At 44.2% G+C, this 27,589-nt stretch overlaps 1 protein-coding gene across 1 annotated transcript in view; it reads left to right on the top strand.

Annotated features, from left to right (window-relative positions):
• VAT1L (vesicle amine transport 1 like) overlaps positions 1-27,589 on the top strand; it is a 126,268-nt gene that overhangs the window by 25,040 nt on the left and 73,639 nt on the right. The window contains exon 2 of the mRNA XM_073605554.1: positions 20,772-20,901. Within this exon, the coding sequence (XP_073461655.1) occupies positions 20,772-20,901 (130 nt within the window). The remainder of the gene's footprint in view (positions 1-20,771; positions 20,902-27,589) is intronic.

The following is a 27,589-nucleotide window of genomic DNA, read 5'->3' as shown; positions in this document are numbered from 1 at the left end:
AGGGCACAATTTCCCGATTGGCCAAAACGCCAGATTAACCTATTGGACGCCTAAGAGGAGAAGGAGAGCACAGCTGGAGGAGAAGACTGACCAACCCACGAGCCATCACTGTGACCATGGATGGCTCACCCGCAGTGGCTTAGCCATCCGGCACCCCCCTGGTTTAGACGGGGGGGGGGGCTATTGGAGTGTCATCCTGGGCAGGTAAGGATACTGTCTGTCTTGCGCTAGATATGTCTTTTATATCTGTCTAGAGTTCTACTTTAAATGGTCAATTAGGAGGCTGTCCTATTGCCTCTGCTTATTGCATGTCAATGAATCCTACTAGCTGCGGTCCTTCTGTTTTACTGAACACAGTGCATGTTAATGGGAAGTATTCCTTCTGAGATACTTTACAGCTTTACATGTTTGTGTTGCAGTAACTGGTGACTGGCCCACTAGTGATTGGACAGTGAAAAAAGAAGTAGCACACTGATGTCATCTCTCTCTGTCACTCTGTTCTCTCCACCTATCAGAATTTCTTTGCACAGCATCACACCTGATAGGCTCCTTGTGCTGATTCTTAGTAAAAGCACTTTAAAACAAGTCCACATTTACTGTATCTCTGTAGCTATAGGCATTGCGGAAAATATCTGCAACATTCACAACACAAATCTTTACAATTTTAGCTATCTTTTATGGACAGAAATTTGTCAGGCTGCCAGCCCTCTAATGTAAACATGCAATAGGTGTTCATACAGTGGCAAAAATAATTATTTGATCCCCTGCAAATTTTGTAAGTTTTCCCTCTTACAAAGAAATTAAGGGTCTATAATTTTTATTAGATGCGTATTTTAAATGATAGAGATAGAATATCAGCCAAAAATCCAGGAAAAACACATGATACAAATCTTATAAATTGAGTTGCAGTTCAGTGAGTACAATAAGTATTTGATCCCCTACCAACCAACAATAAGTTTGGCTCACACAGACTGGCTACAGTATGTGCTCTTGTGGTACACAGATTACTCCTGTCAGTTTAATGAGGTGCTCCTAACAACAACTCGTTATGTGTATAAAAGACACCTGTCCACAGAATCCCTTTCTTTCATTCAAACCTCACCATCATGGACAAGACCAAAGAGCTGTCAAAGGACATCAGGGATAAGATTGTAGACCTGCACAAGGCTGGAATGGGCTACAAGACCATCAGCAAGAAGCTTGGTGAGAAGAAGACAACTGTTGGAGTGATTATTCGCAAATGGAAGAAATACTAAATAACCATCAATCGCTCTCGGTCTGGAGCTCCATACAAGATTTCGCCTCATGGGGTAAGGATGATCATGAGAAAAGTGAGGGATCAGCCCAGAAGTACATGGGAGGAGCTTGTGAAAGATCTCAAGGCAGTTGGGACTACAGTCAAACAAACCATTGGTAACACAATACACCGCCATGAATTGAAATCCTGCATCTCCCATAAGGTCCCCCTCCTCAAGAAGGCACATGTATAGGCCCGTCAGAAGTTTGCCAGTGAAGATCTAAATCATTCAGAGAAGGATTGGGAGAAAGTTCTGTGGTCAGATGAGACCAAACTTGAGCTCTTTGGCATTACCTCGACTCGCCGTGTTCGTAGGAAGAAAAATGCCAACTATGACCCTAAGAACTCCATCCCTACAGTCAAGCACAGAGGTGGAAACATGCTTTGGGGAATGTTTTTTTTTTTTCTCAACAAAAGTGGAGTTACAATTTAAGGATTTAGAAAAGATGAGTGGACCAAAATCCCTCCTGAGATGTGTGCAAACCTGGTAACCAACTACAAGAAACGTCTTACCTCTGTGCTTGCCAACAAGTGTTTCTCCACCAAGTACTAAGTCATGTTTTGCTTGGGTATCAAATACTTATTTTTCTAACTGAATTTATAACATTTGTATCATGTGTTTTTTCTGGATTTTTGGTTGATATTCTGTCACTATCATTTAAAATACACCTATGATAAAAATTATAGACCCTTCATTTCTTTGTACGTGGGCAAACTTACAAAATCTGCAAAGGATCAAATAATTATTATCCCCGCTGTAAGTGGTTGTAAATGTTAACTTTTTTTAAAATAACAAACATGTTATACTTACCTGCTCTGTGCAATAGTATTGCACAGAAGGGCCCTGAACTCAGCTCCTTCTGTTCTCTGTGCACTACCATTGAAAGCCACTTCCTATGGAGGAACATCTGCAGGCTTGCTCCCGATCCGGGTTGTGTGCAGCTATAGACACATACAGCACAACTCATCCCCTAATCCCTGCTCACAGGATTTGATAGATTTGATGGCTCCAGCTGCTGCCTCTGTCCTGTGAATGCATGGAGAGAGCCACTACAGGTGGGCACAGTGCAGTAAGTTTTTGGGGGTGAGGGGGCGATACAAATACTAGAATATTTTTTACTTTATAGCAGGGAATTCATTAAGGTAAAATAAAAGTTTTGCCTTTATAACTGCTTTAGGGATTAACACAGACAAACACATGAGGTTATTCAGCATAAATTGCAGGTGTATTTCCATGCCCAGGAAACAAAGCTGCAGTGTACGGCAACCCATAGTCATAAATGGCTGTACACTGGCTGCATGCTAGCTGTACAAGGGTATATACCGCACTTGCTTAAAATACACAACTTGGTGTGCACCAAGGGATGCATGTTTGCACTGTGTGGCATACACCCACGTACATCTAATGTACAGCCATTCATTGCTCTAGGCCAGTGTACATTGCAATTTTTCTTTTTTTTTCAAATATTTTATTTTCCAGCAGAAAAGGCAAGTCCAGGTCAATAAGACAGTGGTACAAAATTATTGGTACACCAGTATACATAGAACAGTCATAAATCAACTTATAGATGAAGACTAAATATAAACAAACAACCATAGTAGCCTGAAGGTAGAACTCTGGAGCAGCTTACGATCGGCAAATTTATGATTCAAAAAGAGCTTTACCCTCTTCAGAGTAGACAAACAGATTCCATAATGTCCAAGTTTTATGCCTCGTACACACGGTCGGACATTGATCGGACATTCCGACAACAAAATCCTAGGATTTTTTCCGACGGATGTTGGCTCAAACTTGTCTTGCATACACACGGTCACACAAAGTTGTCGGAAAATCCGATCGTTCTGAACGCGGTGACGTAAAACACGTATGTCGGGACTGTAAACGGGGCAGTAGCCAATAGCTTTCGTCTCTTTATTTATTCTGAGCATGCATGGCACTTTGTGCGTCGGATTTGTGCACACACGATCGGAATTTCCGACAACGGATTTTGTTGTCGGAAAATTTTATAGCAAGCTCTCAAACTTTGTGTGTCGGAAAATCCGATGGAAAATGTGTGATGGAGCCCACACACGGTTGGAATTTCCGATAACAAGGTCCTATCACACATTTCCCGTCGGAAAATCTGACCGTGTGTACAGGGCATTAGAGTACTTTTCACGTTTATGCTGCGATGTGAGGACCAAGTCCTCCATCTTGTTTATTTCTTCAACTTTATTAAGTCAGAGACCAATTGTCGGTGGCTGTGGATGCTTCCAGTTAAGAGGGAATGCAGGACTTGGCAGCGTTCAAAAGGTGATGGATAATTGATTGTTTGTACATTTTTACTGGAATGGCTGAGACAAGAAAATAAGCCAGATCATCAGGAATCTCGTAATCAGGGAATTTTTGAACAATCCTCCAAATCTCCTTCCAAAAATGGTCAAGTTTGGGACAGGACCAAAAGATGTGAAGTAACATGCCTCATCCCACCTGGCATCTCCAACATCGGTCAGAAGTGGTTGGGAAGAATTCATGCAATAGGGACGAAGTGTGATACCACTGCATCAGAAGTTTAAAATTGGTTTCCTGGCTCCTCGTACAAATTGAGGATTTAAGGGAGAATCTGATAATGTTAGCTTGTTGGTCCGGTCAAAAAGTGCGGTCTAGATCAGATTCCCATTTCATTAAACAGAGCAGTCGATGATCTTCCGGAGGAGTGATCAGTAGGTTGTAAGTTTTAGAGAGGACATGGGGCAACACCCCATCATCTGAGCAATATTCCTCCAAGGTAGATGGCTGTCCACCAAAATTTTGTGGAGAAGATAGGGAATGTAGGAAATGGTGTAGCTGGAGAGCTCTCCAAAAGTTTAAGCAAAATGGACCTGAAGGGTCCATTGGGGAGGGGATAGAAGGCCAGGTGTCTGTTGGCAGAAAGTGACAAGCTCAATAGCGACTGGATGTGAGCAAAGTTCGAAAGGTTGCATCATGCAGGCCTGAGGAGAATTGCGGATTCCCTAATCCTGGGAACAAGGCAGAGTCCTGAGAGGAGACGGAGATATGTGTAATTAGATATGAACATATTCGTGTCATAGGTCCTAGCAGAGGATGTAACTTCAAAGCGCCTGGCAATGCCTCATAGCACCGTGGTGCCCCCAGAAGTGGCACACTACTTTGAGCTTGTTCAAGTTGGGACCAAAGTTTGGTGCTCTGATGATGACACCAGTCGATTAGTCTACTTAAAGTGGGGTTCCACCCAAAAAACAAAAATACCTGGAAAAATTCTAAAAAAAAAACCAAGAAACATTTGGATATTTTTTTTTTTTCACCTACCTCTAAATGCCTGTTGCTAGGTGGTTCCTCGTAGTCTGCCTGTTCCTTTGCCTGGGCTGGTGACATCACTTCCCCCTCGGCACAGGAAGGGCTCCGCTCTGCTCCCTCCCTCCTGTCAATCATCTGGGACCCATTACAGGTCCCAGGTGATTGAGCGGCCAATCACGGCGCGCGGCGCCGCTGGCGCATGCACAGTGGGTGCCAGGCTGTGAAGCCACAGCCCGGCGCCCACAGTTGAAATGCCGGCGCCGACGAGTGGAGGGGGGGGACGAGCGGGGCTTCGATCCCCCGCATTGCTGGACCCAGGGACAGGTAAGTGTCCAATTAAAAGTCAGCAGCTGCAGTATTTGTAGCTGCTGACTTTTAATTTTTTTTTTTTTTTTTGACTGCCCCCCTGGGTGGAACTCCTTTTTAAATGTTGCTTGGTAATATTTATGGACATCCGGGACTGCCAGATGTCCATATTGCTTGGGAAGAGAGAGTTGTAGACTGGGGAGTCGCGGGCATTTGCCCAAATAAAATCAATGAAGAGAGAGTGGACCTGTTTGAAATGGAAATACGCCCGGAATTTATGTTATATAAAAAAATATCCAAACAAGAAAAACTCGCTGTTCCAGGTGACATTAGATGCCTGATGATATGGCACAGTGGCTGCGTTTGATGGGGCATAGTGGGAGCAATTGATGGGCACAGTGGTGGCAATGATGGGCACAGTGGCAGCAATTTTATGGGGCACAGTGGCTGCATTTTAGGAGGCACAGTGGCTGCATTTGAGGGCACAGTGGCTGCATTTGATGGCACAGTGGCGGCAATTAATGGGCATAGTGGCTGTGTTTGATGGCACAATGGCGGAAATTGATGGGCACAGTGACTGCATTTTATGGGGCACAGTGGCTGCATTTGATGGGCAGAGTGGTGGCAATTGATGGGCACAGTGGCTGCGTTTGATGGCACAGTGGCTGCGTTTGATGGGTACAGTGGCGGCAATTGATGGGCACAGTGACTACATTTTATGGGGCACAGTGGCTGCGTTTGATGGGCACAGTGTCGGCAATTGATGGGCACAGTGACTGCATTTTATGAGGCACAGTGGCTGCATTTGATGGGCACAGTGGCGGCAATTGATGGGCACAGTGGCTGCGTTTGATGGCACAGTGGCTGCGTTTGATGGGTACAGAGGCGGCAATTGATGGGCACAGTGACTGCATTTTATGGGGCACAGTGGCTGCGTTTGATGGGCACAGTGTCGGCAATTGATGGGCACAGTGACTGCATTTTATGGGGCACAGTGGCTGCATTTGATGGGCACAGTGGCGGCAATTGATGGGCACAGTGACTGCATTTTATGGGGCACAGTGGCTGCATTTGATGGGCACAGTGGCGGCAATTGATGGGCACAGTGGCTGCGTTTGATGGCACAGTCGATTCGATTGATGGTACAGTGAGGCTGCAATATTTTTCTGAATTTTTCCGTTTGTTTGCGCCCCCCCAAAAATTTTGAGCACCAGCCGCCACTGATTGGCACTGCTCCACTTGAGCCCACAGAAAAGACAGGTAGAGCCCAGGGGACCCCTCATCCCAGGACCCTGTAATGGTGGTTGTTCTACTCAGTGTATGCGCAAGCCCCTGTTTAAGAATCGCTTCCTTTACTTTTGTTAAACCCATAACAATGCTGAGAATATAGTATGCTAAAAGGTATTCCAGCTATTTATTCAGGCTCATGTGATCATTCTGCTTACTCACTTTAATCTGGGTAACTGTCGCCATAGTAACAGTAGCATTTGTGTCAGGTTTAATGTTGGTGAATGTCTTGTTACCCTTTTGTTGTATTATTCTGGGCAAAAAGCCAGAAAGGCGCATTTCACATTGCATCTTTAGTGACGTTCTTTGAAATAAACATAATAACCGCAATCGCTCTTAAACAAAAATTTCAGCAGAAATAATGAGCACTTTGTCTACAAACTAGTTTCCGCTTATTTTTATGTCTAGAAACAAGTCAAGACATTCTGTAGATCAACTTTATCTTTTAAATGCATATTTACAAGAGGCTACACGCCTGTGTGTGGCGAAGGTTATAGCGATCGGTAACTCTCCATTTAGGTGCAATATTCAAGGATTTTACAGTATGGTCTAGCTTTGAAGAAGTTTTATAAGGCCTTGTACACACTACAACAGGGGTGTCAAATTCAATTTCATCGTGGGCCGCATCAGCATTATGATTGTCCTCAAAAGGGCCGGTTGTATCTGTAAGATTAGATGTCCAGCGCATCCCCTCCCCTTACATTAGATGTCAAGAGCCACCCCACCATCAGAAGTTGAGTCCCCTATTCTCCCTAACATCACAGTGCACCCCCCTTTCCTTATACTGATCCTGGGAAGAAGCTGAATGCATTGCTTGAAAGCAAAAAGTAGGGGTCTGGAGGAGGACCAGAGGAGGACTGGAGCTCACCTGCAGCTGGAGGAGAGGTGTGAGGGCCACATGAAATGGCCTGGAGGGCTGGATTTGGCACGCGGGCCTTGTGTTTGACACCTGTGCACTACAACATTTTCTGGCAGTTTTTGGGTCCTTGACAGGCGCTTCTAAGCTCAGGCCAAATTCGCAGGTAATGAGGGGTAGCGTAGGGCATTGCAATATGGTGGTCCAAGCCCTGTCTGTAAGGAGGGTGGACCAGCTACAGATAGATCATTCCCTGCAAACACACACTCCGGGGAATCCATAAAGAGTTTCTGGGACACTTTGGATTTTCGTTGTGCCTTTGCACAATAAATGTTAGTGCTTGCCCCAAAACCTGTTGGAAACAAGTAGATGAATTTGGGGTAAGTACCAGGGTGCAGTGAGGCTAGAGGGTCCATTCTACCTTCCGGCCTCCCCGACACTCAACCTTTCACATAGACAGTGCAGCGGCCGAGGAGCTTTCTGGTTGGGTGATTGGAGCCTGATGAGGATTTAGAGACACTTGTTCCCCATCAGGTCTGGTTCTCTTGTGGTTACCAGTAAAGATGAGCCGAAGACCCCCCGGTTGAGTTCGTACCAGAACATCCGAACAGGCAAAAAATTAGGACGAACACCATTAAAGTCTATGGGAGACGAACATGAAAAATCAAAAGTGCTCATTTTAAAGGCTTATATGCAAGTTATTGTCATAAAAAGTGTTTGGGGACCCTGGTCCTGCCCCAGGGGACATGTATCAATACAAAAAAAAAATTTCCCGTGTTTAGAACAGTACCACAGCAAAATGACATTTCTAAAGAAAAAAAAAAAATGCAACAGCTCCAACGCAACCTCCATGGAAGGCTCCCGCCGAGTGACGCTTCTTCTCGCTTTGACAGCTGTTATATAGCTGAGGGCGGGGCCACTCTGTGACGTAAACGGGTGACCCCGCCCCCCTCTGGTGCCTCGTGGGGGGGCGGGGTCACACGCATGCTCGGAATCAATCAGAAGGAACCACACTGGCTATTGAACTTCCTTTTTCACGGCTCGTCGTACGTGTTGTACGTCACCACGTTCCCACGTTCGTAATTGTTGGCCAACATTTGTGTCACCGTGTGTACGCAAGGCAAGTTAAAGCCAACATCCTTCGAACAAGAATCCACAGTTTTGTTGTCGGAAAGTCCGATCGTGTGTACAGGGCATTAGGGTTCCCTTCACTGAAACTAAGGGGCCAAGCCCAATGCCTAAAAAACAACCCCCACACCATAATCCGTCCTCCACTAAATGATTTGGACCAGTGCACAAAGCAAAGTCCATAAAGACATGAATGAGCGAGTTTCACTTGCCAGGCCTGCACAGAGTCCTGACCTCAACCCGATAAAACACCTTTGGGGTTAATTAGAGTAGAGACTGCGAGCCAGGCCTTCTCATCCACATCAGTGCCTGACCTCACAAATGTACTTCTGCAAGAATGGTCGAACATTCCCATAGACACGTTCCTAATCCTTGTGGACAGCCTTCCCGAAGAGTTGAAGCAGTTATAGCTGCAAAGGGTGAGCCAACTCAATATTGAACCCTATGGACTAATGCCGTGTAGAGATGACCGGATTGTCCAACAACAAAAACCGTGGATTTTTTTTTTCCGACGGATGTTGGCTCAAACTTGTCTTGCATACACACGGTCACACAAATCTTGTCGGAAATTCCGAACGTCAAGAACGCGGTGATTTACAACACGTACGACAAGCCGAGAAAAATGAAGTTCAATAGCCAGTGCGCCTCTTTGCTTGATTCCGAGCATGCGTGGCACTTTGTGCGTCGGAATTGTCTACATATGATCGGAATTTCCAACAACGGATTTTGTTGTCAGAAAATTTGAGATCTAGCTCTCAAATTTTTGTTGTCGGAAATTCCAACAGCAAATGTCCGATGGAGCCTACACACGGTCGGAATTTCTGACAACAAGCTCCCATTGAACATTTGTTGTCTGAAATTCCGACCGTGTGTACGCGGCATTAGATTAGGATACCATTAAAGTGGTTGTAAACCCACTTTTTGGACTTCTACCTATAGGTAAGCCTAGAATAAGGCTTACCTATAGGTAGTGGAAATATCTCTTAAAGCTGCGCTGTTTAGGAGATATTTCACTTGTAGTCCACTGAAAATTCCAACGGCGCATGCGAGGGGAAGAAACAAAACTAATGCTGTGTACACACGGTCGGACTTTTCGACATCAAAGGACTGACGGTCTTTCCGACGGACTTCCGACAGAATTTCGAACGAACCGACTTGCCTACAAACGATCAACCAAAGTCCGACGGATTTGTACGTGATGACGTACGACTGGACTACAATACGGAAGTTGATAGCCAGTAGCCAATAGCTGCTCTAGTGTTGGTTTTAGCCCGTCGGACTAGCATAGTGGATTTTTCGACCGGACTCGAATCCATGTTTCAAATCTAAAGTCCGTCTGATTTTCGACCGAAAAGGTCCGCCGGAAGTCCGATGAAGCCCACACATGAAGCCCAGCGGACCAGTTCGGTCGAAAAGTCCGCCCGTGTGTACACGGCATAAGTGTTGTTTTTTCCCTAGCCTGTGCCGTTAATCGCGGCTCCCATGCGCGGGAGTGACGTCACACGGCTCTGGCGAATCACAAAGCTGGAGTCCGCTGCCCGGAAGGAAGAGGGGCCAGAAGATGGACGCTGCCTACACAGGGGACAAGCTAGATTCTTTTGCATGTAAGTGGCACATAATGGGCTAGTATGCAATGCATATCTTTAAAGTTCATGTGCGTGTAAAGGCGGGCGTCCTAATACTTTTGGTAATATAGTGTATATTGGCTTAAAAAAATGTTTTTTTTCATGTTTAATGTGTATAGGGAAAGGAAGTACGGGTGACAGTTAGGAACTAGACTGGAGTTTTTCATGAAGTAAGTAGTAAAAAAATAAATTGCGTTTTATTTAAGCACGGCGAACTCATTATATACTATTCTTTGTCCAGATATACTCAATGACGCACACGTAGGTCAGCGCAGTGTATCTGTGTCATTTCAATTACCTTTGATACAAAGATATAAGAGCGACTGTCTTTTAGGATAGAATTGTGAATCATGTTCCTGGTAGGAAATGAGATGCCTCTGATTATACATAGTGTAAATGGCACGCAGAATGACTCATATTCAGCCCCACTAAAAGGCCTGGATGGGCTGACTGTGTCCCTGCTGAATCATTGCAGCCTCGGCTTGTTTGCTGGGAATGTGTTTGAATTGAAGCACTGGAGCAGAACTGGGCCATTTGTATCATCAAGAGCCTCGCGCTTCCAGACAGTTACTGTAAAATGGTGTTTGTGTGCATGAAAAAAAAAAAAACGCTAACATCTCTTCTCCTGATTTATATATATCTTTGTAAAAATGTGAGACTAGCCAGAATAAAATACACACGTCAAGGGAATATAGTTGTGGTCTCTAAATATAAAACTGTAACATGTAAATAGGTCTGGGGGTTCCTGCTAAAAGGTTTGAAAAAGATAAAAATGCTTATGCGGCATATCCATTCCAGATGTACTTAACGACTTCAGCTCCGGAAGATTTACCCCCCTTCATGACCAGGTCATTTTTTCAGGATACAGCACTGTGTTTCTTTAACTGACAATTGCGCGGTCGTGCAACGTTGTACCCAAATAAAATGTATGTCTTTTTTTTCCTCCCACAAATAAAGTTTTCTTTTGGTGGTATTTGATCACCTCTGCGGTTTTTATTTTTTGCGCTATAAACAAAAAAAGAGCGACGATTTTGAAAAGGAAACAATATTTTTTACTTTCTGCTATTATTATTATACAGGATTTATATAGCGCCAACAGTTTACACAGCGCTTTACAATGACAAAATCATATCCAATAAAAAGAATGTAAAAAATTACATTTCTTCATAAATTTAGACCAATATGTATGCTGCTATATATTTTTGGTAACAAAAATCCCAATAAGCGTATATTGATTGGTTTGCGCAAAAGTTATAGCGTCTACACCAGGGGTCTCAAACTGGCGGCCCTCCAGCTGTTGCGAAAGGTCCCATCATGCCTCTGCCTGTGGGTGTCATGCTTGTAACTGTCAGCCTTGCAATGCCTCATGGGACTTGTAGTTTTCGCAACAGCTGGAGGGCCGCCAGTTTGAGACCCCTGGTGTACAAGCTATAGGATTTACAGTATTTATGGAATTTTTCTTTTCTTTTTTTTACTAGTAATGGCGGTGATCAGCAATTTATAGAGGGACTGCGGCATTGCAGCGGACTAAGTGACACTTTTTGGGGAATCCGTGACACCAATACAGTGATCGGTGCTAAGTATATGCACTGTCACTGTACTAATGACAGTGGCGGGGAAGGGGTTAACATTGGGGTGATCGGAGGGTTAAATATGTGCTTAAAATGTGCTTGGTTACTGTGTGGGAGGTGCTTGTACTATGGGAAGGCAGAGATCCGTGTTACTGCTTTGCAGAAACACAGGATCCATGCCTTCCCTACTGGCAGAACGGCAGTCTGCCTTGTTTACATAGGCAGACCGCTGTTTGGCTTTTGTCTCAAACAATCGCCGGACCTGCTGATTGGCTCCTGCTGTGTCCAATCACAGCGGGAGCAGATCACCGGTGGCGTACGTGTGCGCCCCAGACCCGGAAGTGCAGGATCACGTACTAGGTACTATGCACAGTATGCGGTCGGCAAGTGGTTAAAGGGTAACTCCACTGTTGTAGGAAAAAAAAAATAGCAAATAAATAAAAATAATAATATAGCGTATACAACTGCGACACTAGTCATATTGTAATTGAATGTTTTTCAAAATTACCTTTCATTTTCAATTTGCAGCTCTGTAATTTTCTGTAAAATGCAATATGGCTGCCTGGAGGTGATCTATACAGAGAATGTATGCAGAACATCCACCAGAAACACCTGCTTGTGTGATTGGCTCACTGATTTTCCCAAAAGTCTGCACTAAAATACAAGTTAGATATCAGGCATCCCCTGCATCAAAAATGATTTTTGGTGAGATACTCCCAATAGGAATTCACATCTAAAGGGATGTAGACCCTGCACTTTTCCTCATTAGAGCCCTGCAGGTGCAACAGCTGCTTGATAATTATGAAACCACTCCCATTAGGCCTCTTTCACACGAGGGATCCGTATGTCCGTTTTTCATCCTTCCGTTTTCGGATGAAAAACGGACATACATGTATCCCTATGGAGCGTCAGATGTCAGCGGTGACATGTCCGCTGACATCCGACCCGCTCCGATCCGAAAAGTGTAACGGAGGAAAACCCTACTTTTCCATCCGTTATCGTATCGGGTGACGACGGACACTACGGTCCGTCATCATCCAATCCCCTATAGGGGAGAGCGGCGCTCTGACAGGTCCGTCGCTGTACAGTGTGCAGCGATGGACCTGTCATCTTCCTGCTCAGCGGGGATCGGCGGAGCGATCCCAGCTGAGCAAGCAGGTGTTCACGGGGCGGATCATCACTGATCTGCCCCGTGTGAAAGAGGCCTAAGACTCACTGAGAACATGGATACAGACAAACACATGGATTTCTTCAGAATAACAAAAAGTAGGAATCTGTAACAAAGTTTGGTAAAGTCCCTGCAATGTACATAGATCACCCAGAGGGGAATGTTTTTTTGCTCAACAAAAGTGAAGTTACTCTTTAAAGTAGTTGTAAACCTCAGACATGAAATATGAACAAAACATATCCCTCTTTAGTGTGTACTTGTCTTAATTAAGAGCACTAATGCCGCGTACACACGGTCGGACTTTTCGTCTACAAAAGTCCAACGGACGCCGACGGACTAAAGCTGGCTGGTAATCCGATCGTGTGTGGGCTTCTCCGGACTTTCAGCAGACTTTTTCAGCCTCAAATCCGACGGACTTTAGATTTGAAACATGCTTCAAATCTTTACGTCGTAACTACGACGGACCCCGAAATCCGCTCGTCTGTGTGCTAATCCGACGGACAAAAACCCATGCTAGGGCAGCTATTGGCTACTGGCTATGAACTTCCTTATTTTAGTCCGGTGTACGTCATCACGTACGAATCCGTCGGACTTTTGTGTGGTCGTGTGTAGGCAAGTCCGTTCGTTAGAAAGTCTGCTGCAAGTCCGCCGAAAGTCCGCCGGAAGTCTGTCGGACAGGCTGTCGGACTTTTGTAGACGAAAAGTCCGACCGTGTGTACGCGGCATTAGTGTCATTTCTGCTTGCTGCCCCATTCATCTGCTGTCAGCATGAGTCACTTCTGACAAGTTTTCCTGACACCAAGAGAACAATGGTGACAGGGGAGGAAGCTCTGGCTTATTGACAGCCTCAGCTCTGTTCCTGTGTGCTGTGTGAAGGGGGGGGAGGGGGGTGTCCCTTGTTTCCAATCAGCTCTCAGATCTCTCTTCACTGAACTCTACAGAGTGTGTCTTCAGAACTCAGCCCCCTTTTTTCTGTGTTCTCAGACAAGCTTTGTAAATTCTTGACTTTGAGCAGGTGTAGAGAAGGGAAGACGGCAGATACAACATATATAGGAGAATTTGTTTAATCTCTTGGTATCACCTGAGGCCAGTCTCTTCACTGGGTATAAATAAGGGTTTACAACCTCTTTAAAGGAGAAGTAAAGTTAAAGCTCATTTGGCTGTACTTCCCCTGTGGATCACAGGAGTGCAATCCGTTCTGCACTTCTGCGACCCATTTTCAGCAGACAGCGGGCTAAATCCTGCTGTCGGTTGATGTCACAGAGCCGGCCCAGGCTTGGGAAAGGTAACTACTATATGGTCGGGATCCACCCACATGCCTGGATCGGCACCTGGCTCAGCCTCTCAGCAAGCCGCTGAGAGCCTGAGCTGGCTGCTTCTGCCACCTCCACAGCTCAGCGCTCCAGTGGGGGGGGGGGGGCTGAGCAGAGAGCTGCTGATTGACAGTCACCAGCTCTCTTCTCACAAAGCTCTGAGAACCGAGCAATCGGCAGTCTTTGATCGCTCAGTTCTCAGTGTTAGAGCTGACGGGGGACCGATGCTGCATCCTCCTAGGTAAGTATGATTCTGAAAAAAAACAATTCTCATACTTCTCTTTTGTAGATGAATTCCAGGTGATCCAGCTCAGACCAATGTACATATGTATATACCATACCTATGGGATCCTTCTAGAGGCTGGAAATCACTGTAGTAGACACCGCTATTACAGTGCTCTCCACTAACTTCTGGGTTCCGTGCCGAGCAACTGCCCTGGTGCATTGTGAACACAGGAGGTCAGCTGCTCAGCATGAGTGCCATTCAGAGAAAGCTTTGCATTTTCTCAATGAATGCAAAGCGTTCCCCGATTGGATGAGGTGGAGAGGCGGGGTGAGGATATCGGGGTGAGGATATCACATGTTCCACCTAGTCCATATATACATGAATAATGATGTAATAGGTGGAGTAAGCCTTTAGGGCCCCATCACATATAAATGAACAGTTACCGCATAGTAAACAGCAACGGCTGTCCATTCCTGTGAGCCGGCAGTAGGGGGCAGCGTAATTCATATTTAAACTCATCACATAGTTCCCTTTTTTCACTCAACTTTATCTGAAGCGCACAAAAGTGACACTTTTTTCATGTCATTGTACAGCAGTGCACGACGCTGCTTTATAATGACATGCAATCCAGTTCAGATTGCTGCGGTTAATTGCAGCATGTCTGCATTTTATCACAAATCACTGCAGCACAGTCCTTGGCTGCATTGCAGTCTGAACAGGACACATAGAAAACAATTGTTTTCTGTGTGTCCTAGCAGTGACCGGCGTTTTTCCCCATATAGAAAAACGCTGCTCACCTCACTATGTGATATGACACTGAAGCATTGCACTGTGGAGGGGGTGGGAGGCTTTCAGTGGCATGCTGAGAGGCTAAACCATCTGCCACTCAGGCATCTGGACAGATCCTGACATTATTGTCAGGATCCCTGCAGAACCTGGACTAGCCCGCTGTCAGCTGAATCTGGGTCACAGGAGTGCAGAATTAGGTGTACTTCTGTGACCCACAGTACGAGTTTGACCAAAAGAGCACTGGCCATACTTCACGTTTCGAAGGGATAGCTTCTTCCTCAGAGCCTGGCCAAGGCTCTGAGGAAGAAGCTATCCCTTCGAAATGCGTCAGCTGGTAGTGGCCCTCAATATCTCCTGTGTACCATCTGAAGTCTGTCTGTTAGTCAACCAGTTGTTGTCATCTGGAGATCATTTGTATTTGCAAACTTTTTTCCACACGTCTGTGAGTAGTATTTTTACCTTATTTTTAATAAAAAAAGACTTTTAAAGGATAATACACAAGGCTGGTGCGCCCTCTTTTTCTTCTTGTTCTTCTGACCACTAGGACTTCCCTATCCTTGAGGGCAGGAAGGTCTGAAGCATCTTCCAGCCTGAACTTTTAGTCCACCTGGTAACTCACTTGTGTGAAGGAGGGTTTGTGTTTCTGGTATAAAATATACATGCCATAGGTGGTTAACACAAGCAAACCCACATAAGGGGGTTAATATCAGCTTGGTAAAAGGGTTCATTATTCAGAATATCCTCACATGAACCTCTTCCTATTATCATACAGCGCAGACGCTTCCAATTCATTCAAGACACGTCCCTTGTGATTGTATTAACCCACATGAAAGATCTTTCTGGACTTTTGAAGGAATACACAAGTGAACCAAGGGGCGTCTTATAAATTTGCATGGAGTTGCTTTCTGTAAGCCATGCTCTAAAATTCCTCTACCGTAGTTCTGTCCTAATGCAATGCAAATGAAGTAAAATGTCTCACTAGTTCATCCCCGAGGATCTTCGCTGATTATTCATGCATTATTTACAGAAGCCAAAACACAGCGATCGTATACGGGGTTTATGTCCCTTTTTGCTTTGGCAGCTTTACAACTGTCATGTATTCCTTCCACTTCTAATGGGCTGTTGGCAGTGCCAGTGTGAAGTCAACAGAGCTCAGTATAGACCACTGCATGAGATATATGTGTCTTTCTCTACTGCTAGAGGACCAGAAGCCTTTCTGCTGTCTATGCATATTTAACTTTCCTATGGAGGCATTTAAAGCAGAATGTTTAATTATTTCTGGGGAGAAATGAAGTATAAGGAAAGAGGCAGGAGGCTCCTAATGGTCCTACTTAAAATTCAGCCATTGCTGTAGTCAGACTCTTGTAAAGGTGCCAATTGTCATCCAGATGTGACTGAACATCTCACCCCCCTCAGCCATCTCTCTTGGCCACCAGGCAAGCATACAGTATATGACAGTTTAGCTAAGTCAAGTTGTCACTCTGGAGGGGTAGATGGATAATGGTGATGTAGGAAGAATCTCAAGGTGGGAGGAATTGTGACCAACACAGGTTAACATGGCGAAGGCAGAACAGAGAGTACATTGAAATAACTGCAGGATCAAAAGATGCAATCACACTCTTTATGTTCACATGGGCATGGAGGATAAAATGCCTTCAAAATTTGTGCCTAGACACTTTTTAAATATTTTTTTTAGAAGTTAGAAAGCTTGTTTGAGCTCTCAGAATGGCTATTTTCTATTTTTTTGGGTGGTGCAGGCAATACAAAAGCCATTTGGTAGTGCACCACAAACACGTGTCAAATGCTTTAAGATTATTACAAGTTATGTTTGTCAATAGACACACAAAGCCAGGCTCAGGAGCAAGCCTGTAGGTGCACGCCCATAGGAAGTGGCTTTTTATGAGGGTGCACTGAGAAGAGGAGCCCAGGGGACCTGAGAAGAGGGAGTTCAGGGTCGGGAGAGAGCCAGATGTCAGAATATCCAGACAGTGCCTGCATCTGATTGGATGCAGAAGGCGTTTGGGCAAGAATTCTTCTGCCTGGATTGGCAAAATTCAATTGAAAAAATACTTTTGTAAATTTTGGTGGTGCCAACAGGGCCATCCAAAGAATGAAATTTCAGCAGGAATTGCCAAAAATGTTATGGTCATTTTTTAGCTTTGTGTTTTGTTTCCAGAAATTAAGCATTTTCAGGGTCTTATGATGGGCTACCATACTTCTTTGTCCTATTCATCCTCTTTTCACTTTGTGGAATACATTCTCTATATTTTCTTTACCTGCTTCAATACTGGGAATTTTCACTCCCTTCATCCCAGGCCAATTTTCAGCTTTCAGCGCTGTCACATTTTGAATGACAATTGCGCGATCATGCAACACTGTACCCAAATTAAATTACAAACAAAATTTGTAATTTTTTTCACATAAATAGAGCTTTCTTTTGGTGGTATTTATTTACCGTTGGGTTTTTTATTTTTTGTTAAAAAAATGAAAAAAGACTGAAAATTTAAAAAAAAAAAGTTTCTGTCAGAAAATTTTGTAAATAAGTTATTTTTCTCTTATACTGATGTGCAAAGATGAGGCGGCACTGATGAGGAGGCACTAATATGCCACACTGATGGGCGCTGATAGGTGTCACTGATATGTGGCACTGATGAGCACTGATAAGCAGCACTGATAGATGGCACTTATGGGCAATGATAGGCGACATGGATGGGCGGCACTGAGAGGCGGCACTGAGAGGCAGCACTGATGGGCACAAATTTGCATCACTGGTGAGCACTGATTGGTGTCACAAGTGGTCACTAACTGGCATCACTTCTGGGGCTGCACTGATAATCAGGGAACTGATTACTTGTACAGGTCTTCCCTGTGAGGAAATGCTGCTGTCAGTGTGAGGCGAGGAGAGACGATAAACGGCACTTCCGTGTTTACATGTGATTGGACAAAGCCAATCACATGGGTAAAGAGCTGCGTCATCGGTCCTTTATGGAGATCAGGGTCGCGCCGTGTCCCAGGGGCACGAGAGCGGTGACACTGGGGCGACGTCGTGTGATGTTTTCCCAGAACAAGAGGGGATCCCGCCCTCTGTCATTTTACTATACAGCGGGCAGGAGGTATTTAAAGTGGTACCAAAGGTAAAAAAAAAAAATCCCAGAAATAACAAACATGTTACTTACCTTCTTTGTGCAAAGCTTTGCACAAAGCAGCCCCAATTTTCCTCTTCTCGGGTCCCCTGCTGGCGCTCCTGGCTCCTCCCTCCTGCTGAGTGCCCCCATAGCAAGCCACTTACTATGGGGGGCACTCGCTCCTGAGCCAGCTATGTGTGTCCATAGACACACAGATCGCGGCTCCCTCCTCACTGTAATTGACAGAAGCAGGAGCTGCAAGCTACAGCCGGAAACACTGATCAGTGTGTTCTGATGCCGGGGAAGGGTCCCCACTGTTCAGAATACAATTCCACAGTGGGAGGGATTCCTCCATCTACATTGAATGTGTGGATGAGGGAATTGAGGCATTTTCTTTCGTTCAACCGGCTGGTTGAGTGGAAAAAAAAAAGAGAATAATGTACGGGCTGCCTTAATCTCACCAGTGGGACACAGACACAAAATAAATCTTCTGTGCTCCATTTTGAGTTCTTGTCTTAGACTTCTACAGTCACTCAAACTGAAAATCCATGGTGGGCATGCTTCCATATTGGTACTGAGCTCTATTCTTATGGACCCAAGGTTTTTATTACCTAGAATTATCATAGCATTATTAAAAAAACATCTAGGCTTTCGAAACAGAGACCCCAATATACAACACTTATTAAACATCTTTAACAAACAAGCCCAATTTGAACACAACAAAAAAAGTTGCAAATGGGAGGCATTCTGTAAGCAATGGAACTGTTGGCTTTTAGACCAGCGGTTTCCAAACTGTGGCCCGGAGGCCGGATGTGGCCCTTTGCTTGCCTTTATCTGGGCCTTGGGGCATCCACTGACACGAACAATGGGGCATAATTCCTCCCACTGACACCAATGAAAGGGCATAATTCCTCCCACTGACACCAACATTGTGGAAGAATGCCTTCCATTGGCACTATTCTTACAACTGACATCAACAATGGGGCACTATTCCTTCCACTGACACCAACGATGGGGCACTATTCCTTCCAACCGACACCAAAGATGGGGTACTAGTCCTCCCACTGACACCAAAGATAGAACATTGTTTACTCCAACTGGACGCCAGGACATTTTCTACTCCCACTGGCTTTAGTCCGGCCCATCCTAAAGTGTGAAGGATGGTAAACTGGCCCTTTGTTTAGAAAGTTTGGAGACCCCTGTTTTAGACCATATATATATAAACATTTACAGCCGGTAAAATAAGTATTGAACACGTCTCCATTTTTCTAGGTAAATATATTTCTAAAGATGGTATTGACATGAAATTTTCACCACATGTTAGTAACAACCCATGAAATCCATACATTCAAAGAAACCAAAACAAATAAGTTCAGAAATTAGGTTATATGTGATAAAATGGAATGACACAAGGAAAAAGTATTGAACACGCTAACTGAAATTTATTTAATACTTCATACAAAATCCTTTGTTGGTAATGACAGCTTCAAGACACCGTCTGTATGGAGAAACTAGCCCCATGCATTACTCAGGTGTGATTTTGGCCCATTCTTCCACACAGTCTCTAAATCTTGAAGGTTCTGTGGGCCTCTTCTATGAACTCTGATCTGTAGTTCTTTCCATAGATTTTCTATTGGATTCAAGTCAGGTGATTGTCTGGGCCATCCTAGCGGCTTTATTTTCTTTCTTTGATGCCAATTGAGAGTTTCTTTGGCTTTGTTTTTGAGATCATTGTCTTGCTCAAATGTCCACCCTCCATTCATCTTCATCATCCTGGTAGATGGCAGCAGGTTCTTATCAAGAATGTCTTGGTATATTTTTCCATTCATCCCTACTTCAATGATATGAAGTTTGCCAGTACCGTATGCTGAAAAAAAGCCCCACACCATGGTGTTCCCACCTTTAAACTTCACTGTTGGTAGGGGCTGTTTTTGTTGTGATGTGCAGTGCCATTTGACCTTGAAACATGTCCATAAAGACATTGATGAGTGAGTTTGGGGTGGAGGAACTTGACTGGCCTACACCTCCTGACCTCAACCAGATAGAACACCTTTGGGATGAATTAGAGTGGAGAATGTGAGCCAGGCCTTCTCCTCCAATATCAGTGCCTGACCTCACAAATGTGCTTCTGGAAGAATAGTCAAACATTCCCATAGACACACTACTAAACCTTGTGGACACCTTTCCCAGAAGAGCTGAAGCTGTTATTGCTGCAAAGGGTGGGCCAACTCAATATTGAGTCCTACAGACTAAGATTGGGATGACATTAAAGTCCATGTGCATGTAAAGGCAGGTGTCCCAATACTTTTGACAATATATTTACCTAGAAAATGGTGACGTGTTTAATTCCTATTTTTACCCGCTGTATATGGTAAAGGCTGGCAGATATTGGGGGAGATTTACTAAAATTGGTGCACATAGAATCTGGTGCAGCGCTGCATAGAAACCAATCAGCTTCCAGGTTTTATTGTCAAAGCTTAATTGAACAAGCTGAAGTTAGAAGCTGATTGGTTGCTATGCACAGCTACACCAGATTCTGTGTGCACCAGTTTTAGTACATTTCCCCCATTGTGTTTATCAAGAAAGCACAATTTAGCATAACACACCGCAAACTATTTCTGACCGATATGTCACAACTCTGATGCTTTTTCCAAAGCCAAAATATGGTTTGAGTTCCATTTCAATCTTGTAATGAAATGTTGAATCTTCTTGCTTTCACTGGACCAGTTGTGATTATTTTAATTGTAATAATCTGATTTCTTTTCTTTTTTTTCCTGTGTAGTGGTCTGAACTTCATTGATTTGATGGTCCGACAAGGAAACATTGACAATCCTCCGAAAACACCACTGGTCCCTGGTTTTGAGCTATCTGGGATAATTGAGGCTCTTGGAGCCAATGTTACCGGCTTCGAGGTATTATTTTATTTATATCAGATATTATTTTTTTATGCATTCTTTATAAAGAAAAAATGTATTGAAGCATACAAATGTCATGTGATATTATTTGACAGGTGGATGTATCCATAGCCAAAACATCTTTTTTTTTTTTTTTTTTTGGGCTAGAGTGGAGAACATTTAGAACCCTTTTCAGGTTTTTATCACTTTATGATAAAGCTGCCATATTTGCATGCTGTCAGGTTTTGTAAGCTTTCTCGCCATCACAGGCAGCTGTGTGACTTTGCCCCAAAATTACTGGGTTCTGTATATTGCTGCTCATGATCCCCTAATCAATGCCAGGGTACAGATGTTGAAACTGCATTATATGTAGCTGAAAGATGATGTAGAAGGCTGCTGCCCCTGTTTAATTAAGGGTGGTTGTTCCATTTTGACATAATGACCTCTTTCATGCCTCCTGTGAACCAATTGCCCTCTCTGTTCCTGACATTTGTTAGAACTGAATGAGCAGAACAGGTCCAACTGAATGGGACTAATCACCACTAGCTATGTGGCTTTAGATAAAATTTAACCACTTCAGCCCCGGAAGATTTTACCCCCTTCCTGACCAGAGCACTTTTTGAGATTCAGCACTGCGTCACTTTAACTGACAATTGCGCGGTCGTGTGTGACATTGTACCCAAACAAAATTGACGTCTTTTTTTTCCCCACAAATAGAGCTTTCTTTTGGTGGTATTTGATCACCTCTGCGGTTTTTATTTTTTGCGCTATAAACAAAATAAGAGCGTTGAAAAAACATAATATTTTGTACTTTTTGCTATAATAAATATCCCCATTTTTTTTAAAAAAGCACATTTTTTTTCTCAGTTTAGGCTGATATGTATTCTACATATTTTTGGTAATAAAAATCGCAGTAAACGTATATTGATTGGTTTGCCCAAAAGTAATAGTGTCTACAAAATAGGGGATAGATTTATAGCATTTTTATTATTATTATTTTTTTTTTTACTCATAATGGCGGCGATCTGCGATTTTGATCGTGACTGCGACATTATGGCGGACACATCGGACAATTTTGAAACATTTTTTGGACCATTGGCATTAATACAGCGATCAGTGCTATAAAAATGCATTGATTACTGTAAAAATGTCACTGGCAGTGAAGGGGTTAACACTAGGGGGCGATCAAGGGGTTAACTATGTTCCCTAGTGTGTGTTGTAACTGAAGGGGGCATGGGATTGACTAGGGGAGATGACAGATCGCTGTTCATACTTTGTATGAACAGACGACCTGTCACTTCTCCCCTCAGAGAACCAGGATCTCTGTGTTTAAACACAGAGATCCCGGTTCTCGCCATGTCACGAGCGATCGCGGGAGCCCGGCGGTCATGGAGACCACCGGGCACTAACATCGGCTTCGAGAGCGAGCAGCGGGCGCGCGCGCCCCTAAGAGAGCGGCGTAACAAAACGTCGATTCGCCTGTCCGTGTCATTCTGCCACAGTAAAACTGCGGCGGCTGGTCGACAAGCAGTTAAAGTGGTTAAACACATATCCCTCTATAGTGTGTACTTCTCTCAATTCAGAGCATTCATTGTTATTTCTGTCTGTTGCTTCATTCCTCTGCTATCAGAATGAGTCACATGTAACAAGTTTTCATGACACCAAGAGAAAAATGGTGTCAGGGGAGGGAGGGTTTGCTGGGAATGTGTTTGAATTGAAGCACTGGAGCAGAACTGGGCCATTTGTATCATCAAGAGCATCGCGCTTCCAGACAGTTACTGTAAAACGATGTTTGTGTACATGAAGTAGGCAATGCTAACATCTCTCCTCCTGATTACAGTAAAAAGAAAAATTTTATATATATTTATTATTTATATATATATATATATATATATATATATATATATATATATGTATATACTGTATATATCTTTGTAAAAATGTGAGAATAGCCAGAATGAGATATACACTATATTACCAAAAGTATTGGGACACCTGCCTTTACACACACATGAACTTTAATGGCATCCTAGTCTTAGTCCGTAGGGTTCAATATTGAGGTGGCCTACCCTTTGCCGCTATAACAGCTTCAATTCTTCTGGGAAGGTTGTCCACAAGGTTTAGGAGTGTGTCTATGGGAATGTTTGACCATTCTTCCAGAAGTGCATTTGTGAGGTCAGGCACTGACGTTGGAGAGAAGGCCTGGCTCCCAGTCTCTGCTCTAATTCATCCCAAAGATGTTCTATCGGGTTGAGGTCAGGACTCTGTGCAGGCCAGTCAAGTTCCTCCACCCCAAACTCGCTCATCCATATCTTTATGGACCTTGCTTTGTGCACTGGTGCGCAGTCGTGTTGGGGGCCATCCCCAAACTGTTCCCACAAAGTTGGGAGCTTGAAATTGTCCAAAATATCTTGGTATGCTGACGCCTTAAGAGTTTCCTTCACTGGAACTAAGGGGCCAAGCCCAACCCCTGAAAAACAAGCCCACACAATAATACCCCCTCCAGGCCAGTCAAGTTCCTCCACCCCAAACTTACTCATCCATGTCTTTATGGACCTTGCTTTGTGCACTAGTCCAAATCATTTGGAAAGACTCAAATTTGCAGCTATTAAAGCTTCAACTCTTCTGAGAAGGCTGTCCACAAGGTTTAGGAGTGTGTCTATGGGAATGTTTGACCATTCTTCCAGAAGCGCATTTGTGAGGTCAGGCACTGATATTGGTGGAGAAGGCCTGGCTCACAAGCTCTGCTCTAATTCATTCCAAAGATATTCTATTGGGTTGAGGTCAAGAGGTGCAGGTCAGTCAAGTTCCTCCACCCCAAACTCGCTCATCCATGTCTTTATGGACCTTGCTTTGTGCACTGGTCCAAATCATTTGGACCAGTGCAAATTAAGAGTTCCAGTGAAGGGAACTCTTAAGGCGTTAGCATACCAAGACATTTTGGACAATTTCATGCTCCCAACTTTGTGGGAACAGTTTGGGGATGACCCCTTCCTGTTCCAACATGACTGTGCACCAGTGCACAAAGCAAGGTCCTGTTAATAATGATAGGCAGCACTGATAGGTGGCACTGATGATAAGGCACTGATGGGCACTGATTGGTAGCACTGGTGGGCACTGCTTAGCAGTACTGATATGCACTGGTAGTTGGCACTGGTGGGCACTGCTTAGCAGCCGTGGCTCTCTGTTTATGGGACCGATGTCCCGTTTACACAAATTGGTAATCAGCTTATTTTTTCTGTCCTTGTGTTGTTGGAGCTAACTGTGGCCATATTAGGTCAATGATGTCACTAGCATCCCTGTCCCTTTGTGTACATCATCTGTGGGGTGGGGAATCCCTTGTCCGCAGCTCATTGGCCCAGGATGAGAACTGAATTCTGGATTCGGACTTGAACCTGGCTTGGAACAAACACAAACTTATTCGTAATTGGCATATCTAGACAGTTGTAATGAAGATACAACGCCTTAATTTAGCAACAACAAATTAAATAATCAAGTAAATAATAAATGGAAACTTCCACTATTTATATCATATGCATAAAAAGGTGAAGGTGAAAATCACAAAAAATGCATTAATGAAGTAATAAAGTCCTTTAACTCCAGAAATGTCCCTGTATTGCTTCCACCATTCAAAAAAGGGGACACCACGTGCAATTGAGGGTAAGACCGTACTCACCAGCTCACTACCTGCCAATGCAGCAAGTCACGCTTTGGGAATTAACAATCTCAGCTTCCACTGTATGGACATCCAGCTTCATCCATCCCCTTGAGGTCCTCTGACTGTAGCAGCAGCAGCCCACTACTGGGAGAGATTTGGAAAAGTCCTCAATGCCACTAGATGGAAAAGAAGCACTAGCGCAAGGAGCCAAATACCAAAACCGCCAAATATAATGTAAGGGTTTATTACTAATGCATAAGAATCACACAAAAATAATAAAAAACTTCCAGATGCCAAGTAGTGAAAACCTATACAGCAGTGCACTTACTCAGATGGCCGCCTGTTTCCAAAACTGGAAGCTGCAGCGTGACGTCAGCAAGCAGGGCGGAGTTATACTGTCACCATTATGGGATGCCTAACTGGCCAATCGAAATAAGTAGAAAGCAACAAAGGGCGGATATACACTTACCGGCCACTTTATTAGGTACACCTTGCTAGTACCGGGTTGGACCTCCTTTTGCCTTCAGAACTGCCTTAATTCTTTGTGGCATAGATTCAACAAGGTGTTGGAAACATTCCTCAGAGATTTTGGTCTATAGTGAAATGATAGGATCACACAGTTGCTACAGATTGAGATCTGGTGACTGTGGAGGCCATTGGAGTCCTGTGATCTCATTGTCATGTTAAAGAAACCAGTGGTGAGATGATTTGAGCTTTGTGACATGGTGCAATATCCTGCTGGAAGGAGCCATCAGAAGATGAGTACACTGTAGTCATAAAGGGATGGACATGGTCAGCAACAATACTCAGGTAGGACGTGGCATTTAAATGATGCTCAATTGGTAATAAGGGGCCCAAAGTGTGCCAAGAAAATATCCCCCACATCATTACACCACCACCACCCTGAACCATTGGTACAAGGCAGGATGGATCCATGCTTTCATGTTGTTTCAGCCCAATTCTGACCCTACCATCTGAATGTCGCAGTTGAATTTGAGACTCATCAGACCAGGCAAAGGTTTCCACTCTTTTATTGTCCAATTTTGGTGATCCTGTGCAAATTGTAGCCTCAGTTTCCTGTTCTTAGCTGACAGGAGTGGCACCCAGCGTGGTCTTCTACTGCTTCAAGGTTCGATGTGTTGTGCATTCAGAGATGATATTCTGCATACCTTGGTTGTAACGAGTGGGTATTTGACTTACTGTTGCCTTTCTATCACCTCAAACCAGCCTGCCCATTCTCCTCTGACCTCTGACATCAACAATGCATTTTCGACCACACAACTGCCGCTCACTGGATATTTTCTCTTTTTCGGACCATTCTCTGTAAACCCAGAGATATTGTTATGCTTGAAAATCCCAGTAGATCAGCAGTTTTTGAAATACTCAGACCAGCCCATCTGGCACCAACAACCAGGACACATCCAAAGTCACTTAAATCTCCTTTCGTCCCCATTCTGATGCTCGGTTTGAACTTCAGCAAGTGGTCTTCACCTCGTCTAGAAGCCTAAATGCATTGAGTTGTTGCCATGTAATTGGCTGATTAGAAATTTGTGTTACCAAGCAATTGAAGAGGCGTACCTAATAAAGTGCCCGGCGAGTGTACTTTGACACTACCTGAAGGGTACGTTCACATTGCAGGCGGGTTTGAAATCATTACGAGTTCAGGGGTGATTTGAAAGACGTCTGCGCGGGTTCATCAAGTCACACCGATTTGGACTGTGCATTGCTGGCAATAGGCTGCGATTTTGCATGCGGTTTGACATGTCAAATCGCCACGATGTCGGGGGGGGGGGGGGTTGGGGAATGGTTCTCTTTTGGGAATGTACAGTAGACATTTATAACCTGTTTATAAAGCCTATGAAAAGACTGCCTGTGCTTCAATCCTAGGACAAATCTGCTTATTGATTGTTAACGAGGAAACGATTTATTAGAACGTTTCCCACACATCTTCTTTTGTTATTTGCTATGGGATTCTGCACAGTATAGCTTGTCAATAAATACGCCTTCTTAGAGATTGAGTTGTCTCATTAACAAAGCCGTCAGTGTGGAACTTTCTGCTAGACCATCAGTAATCAGAATGAAGGAGCTCGGAGAACTGTCAGTAATTAGGGGTGACGCAGGAGAAGACACCGGGCGCTCCTTTTTCAGTTATAATTAAAGTCAGGTTTGTATGTTGCGGAGATAAGACACATCTTCCTTCTCCATGGCAACCTTCTTGGTAATACGAATTGCGGCCGCTCACGGCAGGACGGTAATTAAAAAACGTGACCACAGAGCACATCTGACCTTTTTGCTGCAGAGCCAACAAGGGGAAGCGACATTCTGATCTTTTCTGCTGCTCAGAAGTCAAGTCTATAATCCTTCGTACAATTAGATCTGCGCTACTTGAATAAAGATGCATCAATCACAACAAATGAGACTCTGATAAAGACACCTTTAGCTGCTGCAAATGTTCTGGGAGGTAGAGATAAAGAATACAAATAGAGAAGAAAAGAGTTCCGGTTGTAGACTAATATTTAGACTATTCTCCAGGGGGATATAAAAGACTCAAATTAACGTGATACTAAACACACACGGTTTTAATTTACCGTATATACTCGAGTATAAGCCGACCCGAATATAAGCCGAGGCACCTCATTTTACCACAAAAAACTGGGAAAACTTATTGACTCGAGTATAAGCCTAGGGTGAGAAATACGCAGCTAATGTAAGTGGAAAAGAGGGTCAACAATGTCCATTTGCAGCCTCACTGCACCCATTTGCAGCCTCACTGTGCCCATTTGCAGCCATAGGTCCCCCGAACATCAAACTTGGTAGTTAAGGGTTTCTAGATGCCCCCTAGCTGCAGCCAAAATTTGGGGTCTCTGGACCCAAAGGGTCCCGAAATGACATTGCTGCAGTTGAACACAGTTGACCGAATTTGGGGCCCCGTATCTCGGAGCCACTTGGTGCTAGGAACCCCAAATTTGGTGTGAAACGCCAGTGTAACTAGCACTACAACAAAGCTGGGGTACCTAGCACCAAGTGGCCCTGAGATACGGGGCCCCA

The sequence above is a fragment of the Aquarana catesbeiana genome, linkage group LG11, assembly GCF_042186555.1.
Source record: "Aquarana catesbeiana isolate 2022-GZ linkage group LG11, ASM4218655v1, whole genome shotgun sequence".
Lineage (NCBI taxonomy): Eukaryota > Metazoa > Chordata > Amphibia > Anura > Ranidae > Aquarana > Aquarana catesbeiana.
This window is presented reverse-complemented; position numbering and strand designations above follow the sequence as displayed.